This window comes from Natator depressus, chromosome 8 (genome assembly GCF_965152275.1).
Source record: "Natator depressus isolate rNatDep1 chromosome 8, rNatDep2.hap1, whole genome shotgun sequence".
Lineage (NCBI taxonomy): Eukaryota > Metazoa > Chordata > Testudines > Cheloniidae > Natator > Natator depressus.
Window position 1 is genome coordinate 82,103,485 of NC_134241.1, and position 19,707 is coordinate 82,123,191.

At 40.2% G+C, this 19,707-nt stretch overlaps 1 protein-coding gene across 5 annotated transcripts in view; it reads right to left on the reverse strand.

Annotated features, from left to right (window-relative positions):
- MIGA1 (mitoguardin 1) overlaps positions 1-19,707 on the reverse strand; it is a 57,465-nt gene that overhangs the window by 3,029 nt on the left and 34,729 nt on the right. For 4 of the 5 annotated variants that reach the window (XM_074961495.1, XM_074961496.1, XM_074961497.1 and 1 more), the window contains exons 9-14: positions 12,047-12,165; positions 11,785-11,857; positions 11,070-11,156; positions 10,756-10,854; positions 10,261-10,395; positions 8,680-8,733 (exon numbers count right to left, since the gene is read on the reverse strand). In XM_074961495.1, coding sequence (XP_074817596.1) covers positions 8,680-8,733; positions 10,261-10,395; positions 10,756-10,854; positions 11,070-11,156; positions 11,785-11,857; positions 12,047-12,165 — 567 coding nt within the window. The remainder of the gene's footprint in view (positions 1-8,679; positions 8,734-10,260; positions 10,396-10,755; positions 10,855-11,069; positions 11,157-11,784; positions 11,858-12,046; positions 12,166-19,707) is intronic. The other variant, XM_074961498.1, reaches the window with a different exon arrangement.

Here is a 19,707-nt window from a genome sequence, read left to right on the forward strand (position 1 = left end):
TGAAAGCATCCTGTCCACCACTTCTTTTGCTAACTTGTTCCAATGGTTAATCATTCATTGATAAAGTTAGATCTTGTTTCTAATTTGAGTATGGCTGGCTTTAACTTGCAGCCATTGATTCCTGCTATGACTTTCTCCACTAGATCAAAGAGCCCTTTAGTACCTGGTATTTTATCCTTGGAAGGTACATACACATCATCATCAAATCATCTCTTGGTCTTCTTTTTGATAAACTAAACATATATGGCCTGAGAGGGTTGATATATAAATGAATGTGTCTACTACATCTATTTGCGTATTTTATTTATTCCTTCAGACTTAAATATCTATTGATGGCCAGCCTATTCTGTCAACACCCATTTCAAACTAAAATACAATATAGAGAATTATGCACACACCAATGAATGGCCACCAATCCACCCCCCTTTCCCAAGCAAAACAAAAACAAAAACCCCTTCAACTAGTCTCAACCTTAGCCCCAAAGACTTACATATGTGCTTAACTTTATGCACTGTGAGTTGACCCATTAGTCAACAAGACTAGTCACACTGAGTCAAGTTAAGCACATATTTAAGTATTTGCAGGATTGGGACTTCAGTGTATAGGGAATTAAACAGAAAAATAATCTATGCACTGAAATGATGAAAATAGACTCATTATTACTACTTTTCTAAGTACACGCTCTTACAAACTGTTAGCATGGAAACAAATGTCTTGTTTACTGGAGTAAAGATTCACAATTTGCAAAAGATGGTTACTTACCTGTACTGTAACTATTGTTCTTCGAGATGTGGACACAGACATGTATTCCACTTAGGTGTGTGCGCTCCCAGCACTCCGAAACTGGAGAACTTTGCCCAGTAGTACCTGTAGGGTTAGTGCTTTCATCCTATGGCTCTTGTTCTTCCCCAGGCTATTTAAGGACAGCACCATCCCAACCCCCCTCAGTTCCTTCGCACCAAATGTCAAGAGTAGAGATTTTGATGCAGATGGGATGGAGGGTGGGTCATGGACTACACATCTGCACCTATATCTCGAAGAACAAGAGTTACAATACAGGTAAGTAAACTTCTTTTCTTCTTCAAGTAAAGTTGCAGACATGTATTCCATTTAGGTGACTCACAAGCTCAGAGTCTACTTAAACAATGACTGCAGGACTGCCTTCCCAAAGTTTGCATCTGACCTGGACACAGTGGTAACTACACAGTGCCTAGTAAAAGTATGTACAGAAGGCCAGGTAGCAGTCCTGCAAATGTCAGATACCAAAACATCACTGAGGAATGCTATTAGCATTGCTTGGGCCCTTGTCGAATGAGCCCGCAACCTCCGTGGAAGCATCGCTTGAACTACTTCATATGCTGATGTAATATAGAAAGTTATCAATCTGGAAATCGTTTGCACAGAGACCATTTGACCCCTCAATCTATCTGCGTAGGAGAAAATCAGACGAGGCGATGACTGAAAAGGCTGAGTTCTGTGTAGATAGAACATCAAGCGTGGTCTCAAATCCAACATGTGAAATCGCTGTTCATCTGCGCTGGAGTGCAGTTTAGGAAAGGACACCGGTAAGTAAATAATTTGATTAAACTGTAAAACCATTTTTAACAAAAATTTTGGGTGCGTATGTAAAGCCACTTTGTCCTTGAAAACCTGTATGTCAGGGACTCTGCCAATAAGACCTCCCATACTCTCCTTGCAAATGTAATAGCCACAAGAAAGGATGTCTTCTGGCACAAGAAGGACAGAGAATAGGTTGCCAGGGGCTTGAACACAGGACCCATGATGGCAGTCAGGGCAGTATTAAGGTTCCACAAGGGAAGTGGCTCTTTCACAGACAGTTGGAGACAAATGACTCCCATTAGACATCTCGACACCATGGGGTTTGGGAAAACTGACCTCCCTTTGATGGGTGGATGAAATACCAAGATCGCTGCTAACCCTCAATGGACTGAGACACAGACCAAAAGACTAAGATGTAACAGGTACTCCACAATGTCCTTAACGTATGCCAGCTGAATTCCCCAAGCAAGCAACAAACTGAAAACTGCTCACACTTGGCCAAATAAGTCACCCTAGTAGAAAGCTTCCCACTGTTACACAACACCTCTCCAACAACATCCAAACTTCATTCCTTCTGCTCATCTAGCCATGCAAGCATTCATGCCATGAAATAAAGAGTATTGAGTGCTGGATGCAAAACATGACCATGGTGTTGGGTCAGTAGTAGGTCAGGATGAAGAGAGAGAGAGAGATGGCAGTCTGAACCAATAGACCGAGTAGGTCAGAGAACCAACATTGCCTCAACCAAGGTGGAGCAATGAGAATTAGTTTGGCATGATCCCACTTCAGCTTGAGAATGACATGTGGGATGATTAGCATCAGAGGGAAGGCGTACATCAGATTCAACCCCCAGGTAAGGTGGAAGGCATTGGTTAAAGAGCCTGGATTGAGACCCGCTTGAGATTAAAATTGATGGCACGTCTTGCTGTCTCTTGTTGCAAACGGATCAATAGCTGGAATACCTTATTCCACGAAGAGGGACTTCAGCACAGTGGACTTTAGAGACCACTTGTGATTCTGGGAGAAATTCCTGCTTAGGTGATCTGCCAACTGATTCTGGACCCCAGGTAAGTGTGCTGCTATGGGAATGATGCTCTCCCTGTTTCAGAACTGCCACAACTTGATTGCCTCCCAACACATCTGGTTAGAGTGGGCCTCCCTGCTTGTTCACATAACGCACTGCAGTGGTATTGTCAATGAGCATATGAACCACTGTGCCATGATGTGACCCAGAAAGGCTTGACAGGCGTTGTAAATGGCTTGGAGTTCCAGGATATTGATAGAGAGGGAAACTTCCTGTTCCAACCACAAGCCCTGCATTTTTAATACCCCTAGATGCGCTCCCTAAATTATTGAGGAGGCATTGGTGACTTTAATTCTGGCCGGTGGAAGATGTGCAAAGGGAACACATTGGCATACGTTGCTCTGAACTGTCTACCACTCAAAGGAGGCTAGGATTGCCAGAGGCACAAAGACAACCTTATCCAGCGAAAGACACCTTGATCGATAGACAAACTTTGGGGATTTGGGGATCAGAAAATACCTGGAAGAAAAACCCTTTCCTCGATGTTGTAGGGGAATTTTCTCAATAGTACCCTGTGTAAGAACAGTCTGGACCTGCTGCAAGAGCAATGTCTCATGAGGGGGTCCCTGAAGGGGTATGGGGAGAGGCGACAGGAATTGTAGGGCATAACCTAATTTCATGGTGCTTAGGACTCATTTGTCTGTGGCAACCATATCACAAGTACTGTAAAAGCAAGACAGCCTGGCTCTGAACTGAGGAGGGGAGGTCACAACTAGAACACTGTCCTGGACATGCAAGTCAAAATGGATGCTGGAGGATTATGAGCTGGCTGGTTGAAATTTACTCCCAGGGGAATTCTGCACCAAAAAATTAAAAATTCTGTGCACAATATTTTAAAATTCTGCAAAATTCTGCATTTTTTTTTGTCAAACCAACACAATATGATCCACCTAATTTCAATTATTTTGGTAATTTATTTAAGCTACAATACAATGGATGGAGAACGGGAGTGGGAAGCACTGGAGGAAATCACCAAACCCCTCTAATAGTAATGTAGTTGACCCAGTATTGACCCTTTACTTCTAATTATTAGTCAACAAATATATGTAGCCATATGTTCAGTGTTACATCATAGGCAACTGAAGAGCAAGTGAGGGCTGGGGATTCAAACTCACAATTTATACTGGCTACTGACCATCTCCAAAAAGGTCAGTAGCAAACAGTTCATGGAGCACATTTTGATAGGAAATTTTTTCAGTCCAAAAATTTACACCACTTCTAATCACTAAAGCACATAAGCATTTATAAGGTAATACTGTCCTTTATGAAAAGGCTCCTTTACACCACTCTGGCGATGTAAAGGAGCCTTAAAATTCTTACACTAGTTTTATACTTCCGAGGGAATTCACTAAGAACAACAGGACCAATTTACTAAGTAGGCAGGCTGCTACATTCTGCTCTGAGGGGACAGAGCCTGCCCCACAGCTACCTCCTCAGAAACACCCCAAAGCCCTGCCCATCCACACCGAGCATGCTGCAATAGCAAGCCTCTCTCTCTCTCTCCACCCCCCGCAGCAATTTACATCTCTACCAGCTGCTCTGGGTGCCCAAACCAACCTGCCTGCACTGCTGGGGAGGGGTGCATGACTGCTCTTGTGGATTCCCTTTGATTCTCAGTCAGAAGTAATTTTTCTGCGGAGAAGCAAAGAAATCTGCAGAAGTCCCCTGGGAGTAGAAATCGGACCCAGAAGACCTCCTCTGCAATCTATGACCCTTCCTGGAAAAATCCTATGGTCTCACAGGGAAGGATGACTGGTGGAAAAAATGCTGAGAGTGGTGCTGCTGTTGACTCCTCTCTGTGACTGGGGTATAAACTCCCAAGGAAATCAAAGTCATATACAAGTCCTTAAAATTAACGTAAGGACTTGTCAGTCTTTTCTGAAAACAAAAAATAACTGCCAAAAGATAAGTCGTCTGTGTACTGCTGAACATCAAGAGCTATGCCGGAGATCTGCAACCATCAGGCCCGCCTCATGGTCACAGCTGATGTCCGCCACATCCAGAGCCGACTGCAATAAAGTCTTGGCCTACCAGATGGCCCTCTGCCATGAAAGCCTTAAACTCTTACAGGGAGGTTTCTGGTAGCTTCTCTGTGAATTTGAACTTAGCATCCCAATTAACAAAGTCATATTTGGACATTAGTGCCTGCGGCTTTGCAACGTGCATCTGCAATGATGAAGTTGTACAAAATTTCCCTCGCCATCAATTCCAGCCTCTTGGACTCCCTATCCTTACTGGTGAACTTATATCTCTCCTGTAGTAACTTGTCATTTAGTGCTTTCATCACCACAAGAGAGTTAAGAGCTGGATGGGAGTAAAAACACTCAAAGCACTGCATGGGTACATACCACTTAGCTGTAGGAGGTAATGAAGCTGGGGTAATCCAAAGGGACCTAGCAGGCTGCAAAAGGGTTTCATTTATTGGGAGATCAACTCTCCCTGGAGCTGAGGACTGGAGGATACCTGCAACTTATGTGTTCTCTTATATGTACTTGGCCTGGATCCCAAGGCGTAAGATAATATGCCTGAGAAGGTCCTAGTATGACTTGAAGTGCTCAGGCACTGGTGAGGAAGAGTTCAGTATTGCAGTCATCCAGAGAGGAAGAAGAGTAGTGCAGGGCCAACGGAAGCTGTTGTGGGGGGGCAGGTTCCTGCATGAGAGGGTCAGTCTGGACCAGCGCAGGAAAAATGACCTGTAATAGAAGTGGCTCAGGAATAGAGACTGCAGCTGGAATTGGCAATCTTGCCCTGGACTACATCGAAGAGTGGGATCTTCCAGACTGGGATACACCCCAACAATTCCAAGGAGGCAACTGGGAATAGAGGTAAGGCATTGGTGGCCAGTGGGTACTAGGCCAGGACCCCTATTCTTGCTGCAGGAATAGTGTCAATCCTGGTACCAATGATGATCTGAGGTGCTTCGAGGGCAAAAGGGAAGAGGAAGATGTCCCTGAACCAGATCTCTAGAAGCCCTGGGAGTCAGCTGGTGGGAATAGAGAAGCCTCCCCTGATGGAGCAAACAAACCATCAGCCTTGTCCAACATCTAATAAGAAAAACTCATCAGTGCCAAGGATGAATGAGTGATCAACACCATCGGTATCAGGAGAGGCATCAACCTTTAGCCAGCACTGGCGCAAACAAGGGTGCCAAAACCCATGTCAGCACCAAATCCAACAAAGGCGTTCATAGTACACACATCATCGGTGCCAAAGAAAGTATCTGCACTGATGATTCTTTTGGTACTGCAAAAGACATTGGCTGTGACTCTGTGGTTTGAGACCCGGACAGTGCAAAATGTGGTACCAAGGAGTGAGACACCTACGTGACCTGAACAGACAACGGCAATGGTGCAGCAGAAGACGACGATGTAGAAGCCATGGCAACTGACAACACCTGAACTCTGGCGTTTATAGGGGAATCAGGAATGGAAAGGCAGAGCAGGTCAGATGTTGTCTAGTATGCCAATGGTATGAAGACGATCAATGCCAATGCTGCCATCATTGGTATCAAACTCAACAGAAGCCCCATGGCCAGAAACAGAGTCAACAGTACAGAGTCCAAATGAACTTGGCATGATACCGGGGAGTGGTTAGATGGGCCAGCTCCATCATGAGTACCAAAGGACTCATGGTGCCAGTCAGCACTCCTCTTAAACAACTAAGAGAAATCCCTCCAAGTCCTGAAAAAAACCTGACTGAGGAGCCAAGGAAGAAGAAAGATCTCTCTTCCTGCTAGAGGGAGCACCGGATCTTAGGCCAGAAGCCACATTTCAGGTTGGCTCCAAACGAAAGCACAGGGCCAGACAATCTGAAGAGGTTCCCATAGAGCAAAGCAGTAGGCCCACTTTGGCAAAGAGCTGCTAGTTTCAGATGCAAGTCTCTCACCATCTAAGTGCTCTTCTTAAACAACTAGCATATAGGGCACCTTTCCTTAATGTGCCCCTCTCCACAAGTGTGGGGGTCACTACTGTGGATAGTTAACCCACATGACAGACAATATTTAAACCCCAGTGAGGGAATCGTCCAGGGCAACCATCTATCCTAACTACTGTAACTAAATCTAAAGGTACTACTAAGCTACAAGACCTAGCAATGAATTATATACAATAAATTCACAGAGAAACTAAGAAAAAAAAGTGAGGTAAACCACCACATAGAATGCACCAACTGTAGCTACAGGTGGTGAGAAGAACCTGAGGGGGGTTGGGGTGGTGCTGCTCTTAAATAGTCTGGTGAGGGACTAGTGCCACAGGGCACAAGCGCCACCCCTCTGAATTCTGCAAACATTTCCAGCTTCAGTGTGGTGGGGGTGTGCACACCTAAGTGGAATACATGTTTGCAACCATTCAAAGAACTATATTGATACAGTGGTGTGATAACTCAAGATTCCTGTCTCCTATTCAGACTGTATGATTTTTAAATGATCTATTACAAAGTGTACCATTACAAATGAAGGCAACCTTCTGAAAAATGGATTTGTTAAGAATCGCCAACATGATTTGCCTGAGATCAGAAGTCAGTGGTAGAGAAAGGACACTCAGAGTGCTAGCTGAGATTCAGGACAACTAGATTAAATTCTTTACTCTGCCACAGACTTCTTGCATAACCTTGGGAAAGTCACTTAGTCTCTATGGCTGAACTCACCTTGTGCAAAATTTGGGAATAATGGTACCTCCATACCTCCCACAGGAATGCTGAGAGAATAAATACATTGAATCCTTTAGCATTTAGATAATATGGTAATGGAGGCCATGTAAGTACTCCTATCCAGACAGGACTAGAGGCAGATCTTGACTCCAAATTCTGTGCTCTATCCACAAAAACATTCTGCCTCCCTTGCAAGTGTCTTCAAGCCTCAGGGCATGTCTACACTACTAACTTAAGCAGACCTATATTTGGGTCAACTTATAGCCACTGCAGTAATTACTGCAGTGGTGCATGTCTCCACCACCCTCCTTCGGTCAGTGATGCACTCCTCACCAGGAGCCCTTCCACCAACTTAAGAAGGACAGTGCAGGGGACTGAGAGCCCAGGCTCTCAGTTCTGTGCGTAGCTCCTTGCCGAGAGCCTGCCAGCCCACCCTCTCCTCCCCTCCAGCTCTCAGCTCCCTGTGCCGGGAGCCCGGGAGGCAGCACAGCTACGAGCGGGGAGTCAGGCAGGGGCAGCCGGGCTCTTGGCTGGAAGCCCAGGCATCCCTCCCTGGGATGACAGACCAGGAGCCAATGTAAGTAACCCGCAGTGTGTACTGTGTAGCCCTAACTAAAATGACATAAGCACTATGCCTCTCGTGCAGGTGGAGTTATTATGTGGGTGTAGTAGGGCACTCACATCAGCAGGAGCAAAGCTGTAGTGTGGACACTGACAAAGTTAGGTCAGTGTAAGCTCCTTACATCACATCCCTCCCCATAGTGTGTGTCTGTCACACACACACACACACAGTCTTTCACACTTACCTCCCAACACAATTTGTATTGTTGTTACTTCTTGATACTTCCTGCAATGCACATATATTCTCTACAATTTTATTCTTTCCAAGTGCTGTTATTTTAGTTTTCTGACTGGTCTATGCATTTCCTAATTTTTATTTCTCCCTTATGCTTAAATTTAATTCTTTGATTAGTGAGTTAAAATGTCTAACCTGTCCTGGCTGGAATAATTATCCCTACGGTAACTTTTAAAAATATATATATTATACCTAGGTTTTTTGTTTCTACTGGTGGCGCACATCTACACATTACCTTGATATTGGTGAACATAACAAAATTCATTCCACACATGGATGGAAAAGATTAGAGGGAACATTGCAAATGAGTTGTCATCTTACTGTCCATGAAACCACATTAATTGACATGGTAGACTTTACACATGTACACTTTTAAGTGTCTGCAGGAGCAGGACTTTGTAATTTACTTCTTCGATGGCACACAGCATGACTTCAAACTTCTAGCATTCTAGGAGTTGGTCACTCAAGTTTAGTCAGAATCTCTGAATTATAAAATTAAACAGGCTTCAGATTAGATCTCAAGACAATTTACCTTCATTTGCTGCCTTTTTTGCTTCAGTACTGACCAGCAGCTTGAAGCCACAGCCTAAATATAAGAAGAAATTATTTATGTAACTTCTACACAAGAAAACTATCTAAAAAACAGTAGACTATAAGATCTTGCATTCGATGACCAGTTATTTCCTTTATTTTAATGCTGTGATAGCATAAGTTCAAACATAAAATGTTATCTGTTGTGAATAGCTCATTTTACTATCAGTTCATATTTCTTATGTTTAAATTTTAAAAAATGAAATTGAGTATTTTCCAGAAATTTCTGTCCCATTTTGCATTGGTGCCAAATTGTATTTGAATTACTAAGCCTCCTAACTGTTTTTCACAATTTAACATTAGCAACACTTAAATTCAACCTCGCAGACATACAGTATGTTGTGTGCCAAAATGTGTGTGTTCCAAAACCATAACTATCTCAGATTTTAAAAGGAAGCATATGAATACACAGTAATGGCCTTTTTCACTTTAAGAAAGAACATACTTGAAATAGTTTTGCATACAGCTATGGAGTTTTGTCCAAATAAGGAACTGAGCAATATAACATATTGATGGCAAATCGAGGCTCCCCTCCCCCCACAGCACATAACAGCATTCTGATGGAATGTGATGCTACTTCAATACCATGAGGAAACTTGCTACTCACAAAACACAACTTTCCACATATGCTACAAAAAATATGTGCCTTACCTTTTTTCTGTAGAAGAAATATTTCAATTGAAGGGTAAAAAATAAAAAAGGAAAAGGAAAACCAGCAGTTTATAGTTCTAAATAGATGCAATGACAGCAACATCTCTCACCTATGAACAATTGGCCACACCACAATCCCTTCCTTCAAACATGCATGGATAAGCTCAGTTATTATTATGAACATTTTCTAGCAAGCAAAACAGGCTGATGCACCTATGAAAAAAACCTAAAATAAGTTTCTGAAAATGTTATGAATGTCTGAGTCTTTGTATATTTTACAATGCTTGCTACTTTTCCATACCCGACCAGTACAATTCTGGGATATGAACGAATAGATTTCCTCCATAAATCAGTATATCTTATTTCAAAATGTGGTTAACATACACACCAGCCTTGCAAAATTCTACTCATCCAGGGCAAATATTTCTTTTTGCCAAGTGAGTACAAGTTTTTTCCATTATAATCAAACATCATGGCAAACAGCTGGCAAGTAAGTCTAGTAAATTTTAAAAATTAAGATTTTGCAAGACTGACAAGTGTAGTAGTTTTTGCTCAGGAATATTTTAGAACTGAGCTATAGTTGGAAATGGAATTACCTCTGACAGAGAGAAAGGTCTCCCCAGATCAGAGTTGAAGCCACCCATTGTGATTACTTGCACTGTTCGTAGCCCCTAGATAAAAAGGATGAGTTCAGTTGCTACAGATGCTGGTATCCTAATCTTTAAGAGTAAGACAGGTATCTATTCCCAATAGTATACTTATTTAAAAATTTTAGAAAAGAATGTTGAAACTAATGTAATTTTATCATGTCTCCTATCGGTTACAATAATCTCTAAGAATCATAGTATAAGAAATTTTAAAAACCACTTACAGTTTCTTTAAAGGAGGAATTTAGCCAACGGTTGTTTACTACATTCTGTATAGATGTGGGTGGATTCTCTAAATCTTCAAAGGAATCCATTAATATAAAATCCAGAACAATGTCGTAAAAATTTAGATTTTTCACCTGCATTCAGTTAGAATAAGATCAAAATAACTTAACTTCTCTTTCAATACTGGAACAGAGCATAAGCCAGTATTCCATACTCTATATATAGATCAGGCAGATTTATCATTTTAAGTTATTTAGCTTAAATAAATAACCACTAAAAAGCATTTCACTAATGGAAAAGAACCTGACATTGCAACTCAGCGGTACAGAGGTTTTAAAAAAGAAGTGGAAGCACATTTCTCTAAATCATCTGAAGTATAAAAAAGCAGCTGGATTTCTCATACTTATGATTAATAAATATCAATTTTGAAAGGGGAAACAGGTTGTATAATCAAGTTTAATGAAGAAAAAAGCACTACAGAAATCCTAACTTACCCCCCTGGCAGCAAGTTCCATTTCAGTATTATCCCAGTGGTCTGTTTTCTCTAAAAAATATATCATTTCATCAAAGACTTCTTCAAATTTCTTTGGATTCTGTGAAATACAGCCAGTTAAGTGTCATATTTCCTATTAGGACGACTTGTTTTAGTTCTAAACTCTTAAAAGGCAAGTGTTTTGGGGTTTGTTTTCTTTTTTTTTTTTTTTATGTGCCTAGAGAATTTATCATGGTTAACTCTAAGACCAGACAAATGAACTTTGATCTCTGGTTACAATGAATACACTACAGTAACAACAAAAAAGGAATTTACCTTTCGAGCTCTCACAATTAAAGCTGACAAAATTTTTCTTCCACTCTCAGCAAGAAATAGTCTGTTAGCTGTTTCTGAAAGAATTACCTAGAAAAATTTCCAGGCAAAACAGACCTATAAGTACACAATTTATTTATGAAGGGAATTGCATTAAATGAGGCTATTAGTTTCTTTAGTCAAATCAGATGAGATGCTTGATATTAATACAGTATGCAAGTACAATACTTCTAACCAATCCAGGAAGCAAACGTTCCAAGGATACTCAAAAAGATAGGTCTCCCATCCAGTGATGCACATCATTATCAAAGAGGCCATTCATTTTGTCTTAACATATTGTCCCTGATTCAGAAAGGTACTTAAGCATGTCCTTTAAATTGTAGGCACCTGAATGCAACAACATTCTTAAGTAGATAAAATGTTACTCAAAACACTTTAAAATTAATGAAAAAACTCTCAAAAGTTCATCGTTCTCAAAACATAAAAAAGCCATTCCTTCAGTGAACTGAATATTAAACAAAAATATGCTGCTCTCAAACAGCATTCAATAATTACAATATATAACTATTACACTAAAAATAGGTCACTGAAGAAGTAGGGCTAGACAAAAACCTCTTAGCTTTGACCTAACTCTGCTCCATTTAAGATATACATATTGTAGAAGAAAGAGAATCTGTGAGTGAGAGTGTGTGCACCACACTGATAACTAAGTATTTACCTGAAAAGCCTGCCGAATACAGTGAAGTTTAGCAAGAAAGTCACTATCTCCTAGACACTCCAACATTTCAGTCCTACATAAAATGGAAAAAAAGTTATAAACTATATTTAAAAAACCAAAGCACAGTACAATTTGACTAGGATTTATTTAGAAATAGCATCCATTACTCTGAGATTAGGAGATTAAATGCAGTATTATGTAGAGTATTTATCTTTATTCCTTGGCTTTTCTTGGAAATTAATTAGTAAATATAAATCAATACCTTAATATTCTGGAATAAATTTTGCCCTCTTCTGCTAAGTGCATAGCTTCTTCATATAATGGACAATGGCAAAGAGACTCTAGACCATAGGTATTTCGGATCTCTCTGCGTTCAGTAAGCTGAAAGATATTTTTTGTTAAAGCTTATTACTTTTAAAATCATTTTAGCAAGTTAAAATAAATTAATTCAAAGTCTGCTTGATAGTCTGATGAAAGGAATATTCTTTTCTACGTTGGTTAACTGTATCTATAACTGGTCAACACTCAATACTAAAAACAAAAACAACATTCTAGAACATTGTGGATTTTAAAATGAAAGCTATGGTTTCAGATTTGAGCTTCTGCAGAGTTAAATTGTAGAACAGGTTCAGATTAGCGTGTTCAGAATTTGAATACTTAAACCCATAGGGTTTGTTGAAAGGAAATGTCTCTCCGCTGGTCACGAAGAATAAATTGATGATGAGGCATTAAAAGGGGCAAGAGGATCACATCATAAAAAAAGCTGGGAATGTTTATAGAAATCACTGTCATTTTCCTAGTAAACATGGCTGTTAATTACTAAAACACATTTTCTATGATTAAGACATTACAATCCAGTTTTTTACTTAGGCGCCAAAAAAGTCTCTTCTCTGTCTACGGTTCTAATATTTGAGTTTAAACCTTTGGCTGACATTATTACAGAAATGCATCATTACCCATCCCACAGAATGTTATTAAAGAAAATAATATTTAAACCATTCAAAAAACATTAATGTAGAGCATCCTATGTTAGGAATATCATAATTTTTCACTCCACATAGCTGTCGGTATGGCTGGTAGGTTAAACAGTTACCACTTCTATTACAAACATTACATCATTCTTATTATCTATCCAAAAAACCATAGAGGCACACATTTTTCTATTTACTAAATGGCTAGAACACACATTTAACAACTTCAAAAAAATTTACTTTACAGTATTACTGCTGATCGCCTGAAAAGACATTTTGTACTTCTAGACATCAAACCCCTAATTTAGAAGTGTCTTAAATAAAACTAATTTTTACAACAATTAAAATATACTCTATCTGGGTTTTTAACACATTTATATCTCTGTCTTCTACACATGTTCAAAGTTAGACAAACAACTGTTACAATGTTTCCTTCAAACACAGTCTTTCCTTAACATTAAGTTTTAAGATGATAATGTTAAATTTATCTCCAAGTTAAAAAAAAAAGGGGGGGGGCATATTTTTCCATCATTGGGGATACGTCTCTGTAAGAGGTGGCAGGAGAAGTTCTACATGCATATTAATAAGAAAAATATACTCCTGAGTGGACCTGTTCTGTGGTCCCTTTTGGAGCAAACCCCAGTGACTACAATGAGAGTTAGACCAAGTAAGGATTATGGCATTGATTCAGGAGAGCACTTAAGCATGTGTTTAAATTCCCCTGATTTCAATGGGACTTAGTGTGTGCAAGTATTGACCTGAAGAGAGAGGCTTTCCTGAACTGTGTTCAAAAGCATGACTGAGTACTTAAGAGAATAAGTGAAAAATAAAAACTTTAAAAAAATTGGTAAGATAATATACTTGGAGCAATTTACAAGCAATTAAACTAGCATGAAAATTAACAGCTCTGTCTTGAGTTTTAAATCTTTGTCCTGTCTTGTTTATTTGTTGGTTTGGCAGAATGGACTAGGATAAACAGACTTCCTGAAATAAATCTGCAGCTGTGAAAACATATCAAAGTTTTGATACTAGTTAACAATAGCATCATATTAATTAGTAACAAAATAGCCTAAAACATGTTTAGAGAATTTACAGTGTTACTCTCTAAAGTTGCTTTATCTTATTTAATCAAAAAAGCAACAAGTTCTTTCAGTGAAGATTGTCAAATGTATACTCGAGACGTTGTAAGTAATATTTTAGCTGATTAGCAGTGGTAGGAATAAACAGATTTTCTAGTATTTTTCATATTTGAGGTATAAACATACTTGTTATGCAAGTTTTTCCACTAGTTTCAGAATAAGAAAAAAGTCTTACTTCATACAGAATCTGTTTTCCAGTGTTACAGCCTAACAATTTTTATAGAAAGGTATTTTTCAAACTTTAATGTAAATATTTTCAAAAAGAACAAGCACATAATAGGACACACTGAATCATACTAATGTTAAAAGGTCCAATCCAACGCCTAAGGATGCCAACAGACTCCCATATGCTTTACTTCACCTGCAAAGCAGGAGAAGGAATACAGGTAACATGGGGCCTGATCAGACTTCCATGGGATTTGTATCAGGCGCAATGTTACCTGTAGTTAATAACTCCTTCTTATACTTTGCAGATGAAATAAAATAGCAACACACGCTACAACAGCTGAACCCCATGAGAAAGCAACTGCTTTCTTGACGCATTCCCGTCAAGTCAAAGCATGTAGACAAAGGAGATAATTTATAAGTTAGTTATTACAGCTATAAAGTATTTATATTTTACTTAATTGTCTGTAAGGGAGAGTTAAAGACCTGAAATGCCCTAGACAGGGTAGCCGCAGTGTTTTCACTTTCCTGCATACGAAAAATAAGTCATAGCACTTTAATGACAAAGAAAATATGAAATTACTTTAAAGTGTTCCTCATAGTGAAACTGTGGCAACTCATCCTAGTTCTGTAATATTATTAATCTAAATTATAAAGTAAAAAATATCCAAGTCAAAATCAAAAAGGGGCAAATCTAGTAGTCAAATAAGGTTTGTGACAATTAGCAAGTATACTGATGAACATGCAGTTCTGTCATAAAATTAGGGGACAATAAAAAGAGGTGTTTTACCTCTATTGCGGCTCAGTTTTTAGCAGCAGGATTTCTGGAATCAGAGAACTTTAAAAAAAAAATCAACATAATAAATTTTAAGTCCAAAGCCATCAATGCATCCCAGCAGCCTCAGAGATGGGGGGGGCTTTGTCTGGAAAGGCAAGGGAAAGAGGGCTGTCTGGCTTCTTGAAGGGTCACCCCCCACCCTTCTAATGGGTGCTCAGCTGCCTCATGGGTTTTGGAGCTGACTGGCTTGTCTAGGGGGTGCAGTGAAAGCCCATATGGTCCTATACACCCACGAAGAAGGCATATAAGGCCTCTTCCCCTGGTTGGGGCTCCATCACATGACCAGAAAAAACAGCTCCTACTCTGAGGTTAGGACCAGGGTTTTTTGGGTCTGGTTTGGATATTGTGCTAATTGCCTTTTCTGTGACTGACAAGGACTTTTCCCCTCATTGCCAGACTGGCCAGAGTTATTTTTGCCTTTCCCATAGCAGCCCAGGAACCTAGTGGGCTGGTTAGAAGGCAAGGGTGAAGTTCAAGTTGTTGCAACTTAACAGGTGTCCAGTGCAGATACTTGTTCGACAGGGGGTCTGCTAAACTGGAATCTGAAGTGGAGTTCGAAGCAGCAGCTGGGGAACCGGGCTGGGGTTCCTACTGTGTGGTACAGGGAGGAGAACTCTTTTTCCCAGCCCCTGGAGGACAGATATGTCCCAGCAATGTGTTAGGACCAGATGTGGAGAGGTGATGGGAAACGGGGACTGACAGCAGTCCTCCACCAGGTGGAACAGATTATGGAGGGAACGATGATCTGCACTGGGCAATATATTACTGGATAGCTCCCAGATGAGTTAAATTAATAAAGTTGCTGCCTAGTTAAACCACATCCCATGTGTCTTGTTTGTCCCAGACAGGCAGGAAGAAAAGACAAATGCTCTTGCAAGCCATGAAGAAACAAAGGGCCTATTCATGACCCTGCTCTGGTAACATAAAAGGTCTGTAACTTCCTGCCCCCTCAGGAATACCTGTCAGTATAGAGCAGGCTCTCTCACAGGGAGGGAACCTGTGCTGGGAATATGGCCTGTGGATTGCTGGCTATTCTCAGCTACCAAAATGGCTCCTTGGTGGCCACTCTAGCCAACCATAGCCCCTACCTGAGACTGAACTATTCCCAAGCAATTGCTAAAACTTGAGGAGCACAAAGGTATTTTTAAAGTCTGATTAGCACTGTGACATAGCTGAGGATCTGGGTCAGAATGCCTGTGGTCTCAAGAACTCACCTGCCACACAACCTTCAGGCCCAGCCCCATTCCTCACAAGTGTCCCCCCATCTCCGGAACTTTTATTTCCAATTGAGTCTAGAATTTATGGATGTGGTCTCACTCAGATTGTATGCAATAAATTAAAAGGTACTTTCTTCAAATACCTTCCAGTTGTAGATTTCAAGAAAGTCTTTTAAAGCATAAAGAAGAGCAGGACCCTCCCAAATAATGTATTCTGTTTCTACAGTCACAGTGTAAACAGGATCAGATCCTGGGTCTAAAAGCAAGAAACAAAATTTGTAGTTAAATTTCTTTAGCTGTATCTACCACTCAAACTAAGTGTCAATCCACAAGCTATTAATTAGGACAGGAAAATTAAAAGGGTACAACTGTCGTGACATCTGTGTGCAAAAGCTGCTTCAGTGGAATTTAATGTTTCTGAGAAATAATGTCTGGCAAAGGAATGCAAGTAGGATCAGGCAGTTGGCTTGAAAATTTCTTCTATGTATGACTGACTTCTCTTAGCTTACAAAGATATCTGAGCCAGAAAGGAATGTGCTCTAACTTTAACTTGAAAAAGGTGCCTGTATCAATGAATAATCTTTGAAAATACATCTGTAACACTGTCATCTCATCTGCCATTTCTTCTTTTCCCTTCTCACCATAACACAATTTAAAGTTCCTAATGTCTAGGAATGGTCCATCAAATTCTCTCTCAGAAACAAAGTAAAGGCAAAAAAGTTTGCCGATACAATTTCCTGGTCCAGATAAAACCTTGAGGGGCTTCAAAAGGAACAATAAACTTGACTAGTAATTTGAAAAGGGAAACGTGCCACAATTCCATCACAAAACTACTCTCTGAATCCAAAAGGTGAGAAACACTGACACTCTCACATGTATGCTTCACATCCCCATTTTTAACACAGTGGAGATAAGTCTTGCCACAAAGGGTCAGATACTACAGTGTTGAAACTCAGACAGAATTAACAACATATAGAGCATGGAATGTTTTTTAAAGAGAACCTCTCATGCTAGCATCAAAGGGAGCACTAACTCCATAATTTGCAAGTCCCTGAGGCACACTACCTCCAAGTTTTTAAAAGACGTATTCATAGCTTTGCCAAAAATTCTTAAGAAACTACTGTCTGACTCTTACAAACCACTAACAAGAGAATGTATAATTCAGAATGATTAGTAAGATTAACTAAAATCGAAGAACAAGATGAAATAACAGTTTTTTCTTGCAAAGAAATGAAACAAGAAGGAAGATGTACAACAGCTACAGACAATAATGGCTAAGTAGACGCCATATCTAGGAGCAGAATTAGAAACTTGTGGTTCATTCCAACCCCATAAAGAATACAACCTACTCCTCTCTACCAATAGGTGAAATACACCAAGTAGTAATAATTTTTCATTCTCCTATATGTACAGCAGACTGCCTCAGTTATTTTTTTGAAAGTGTTTCTCTTCCCAGAGACAGGACAAGCTTCTACTAGAAGCAAGTGCAGGTTCATCCATCAGAAAAGATGGCTGCCTTGTTGCCTAGTTTGGAAATATATCTTTTTTTTAAAGTCTGTGCTTGCGTGTGAATTAGATAATCCACATTAACAGAGCTTGATTCTTCACCCCTCTCTTGTGACTAGACCATGTGAAGATATTTGAGTATGATACTGCCAGTAAGCTAACGAACCTTTAACGAACCAGATCCTTTAGTTCTAGCTGTGGTGGTTCACACTTTTAGATCCAGAAGTCCCAAGTTCAAACCCCACATGACCGGGCCAGGGGTATCACATCAAATAGGATTGGTTTCCCAGAACTGGACTGCCTGAAAGGTGAACTATTAAATCTCTGAAAAGTTTTTTTTTTTTTTTAAATTTTAAAGTGAGGCTTTTAAGATGTGTAAAAGGCGATTCAACCCCCGTCACCCCAATGTCAGATGCCTTCAAAATAGTAACCCCTCCAAAAACATTAGTAACTTCAGCTCACAGAGTTACCTCTGGTTTGCTGTAGATAACTTTGGGGACACTGAACATCACTACTGTATGATGACAACTGTGGCTGAGGTTAGGATGGAACATCCCCTTCCCCCATGGTTAGGGGCTGGGAATACTGCTGCTCAGGTTTCAACCTACAGTTATGACGTTCTAGACCCTCTAAAGATTATCAAAATCCTCTTGCAGGTTGGCAAGTTCTGATATTTCAAACGTAATGCTGAAAACACTGTTTATACACTTTGTAGTCACTTTTAAACATGAAAAGGCCTTCATCACTTACTCTTTAGGCTATTCATATGAAGATGTTTCTCATTTACCAGGCTTCAAATGTGTTTCCACAGCAAGGAGGCTCATAATTGGTAATGAGACACCATTTGACTCATGGTGGGTAGTCCTTCATTGATTTTTTGTTTTTAGTGTGCATTCCTTATTTGTGGGACTACTCAACCTGGATTGAACTAGAACTAGGCCCTGAAGGTGTTTATTCCCACAGAAGCAACTGGGGGGGAATAAAATATAACCCAATACACTTTTGAATGAGAAATCTGTAGTTTCCTATGAACTTCTTTGCTGCTTCCTTGATCTTCAGAACTTCCTCTTCCAATGGAAAATTTCATTGCTAGGGAAGTAACAAGTAGGATCCGCAAATGAATGTCACTGGGATGGGTCGCGACGTTTAGGGTATGATTGCTAAGTGGCCAAGACAACTGAACAGGAAGAAAGTATCTTACACCATTTTCTGTGCTTTTGGGAAGAAGGGAATCAGAACTGGCACTAAGGGTATGTCTGCCCTGTGGTCAGGAGGTGTGACTGTAGCACAGGTAGGCATACTTGATCTAGCTTATTAAAAATAGCAGTGAAGCCACAGTAACACAGATCAATCTCTCAAATACAAGCTTGCGTGGGACCCTGGATACATATTCAAGTGGCAAGCGCATGCCATTGCATCTTCACTGCTATTTTTAGTGAGCTAGCTTGTGTAGATGCCTACTGTACTGTAATCTCACCTCCTGATTGAAATGCAGACATACCTTTAGTGGCTTTAGAATATCAAGATGGTGAGACCACCTTGACGATTTAAAAAGGCAACAGCCAACGCTATTGTTCTTGCCAGTTATAACAGTGTTTCTTAAGGAGACTGAATCACTTTAGGCTCAGGATCACTGTTCCCTCTAACCTGTGCGCGTGTGTGGGCGCACACAGATCCTAAACCCCACGCACATGGCGAAACACAGCACGCACAAAAATTTGTACAGAAGCACAACAATTTGCACAGAAGAAATGTTTTGCACACACGGCCTGTCAAAAATTTGCACAGAAGAAATTTTTTGCGCACACGGCCTGTCAAAAATTAGAGGGAACATTGCTCAGGATAGGAAGAATCTCCCTCACAAAACATATCAATCTCTCTTACTGAAAGACTGTGTCCCCAGCCTGTTACCAAGCAGACACAAGATAACAGAGTGCATTCTCTGCATATCTGCTTAAATAGTAGGAAAGCTCATGTAAAAAAATGGGAGATGGGGTATCTTTTTTTTTTTGTATCCTCTTGAATTGACAGCACTCACTCATCTGAAGGGACCTTGGATAGTCTTCTTCTCCAAATTACAGAAAAGG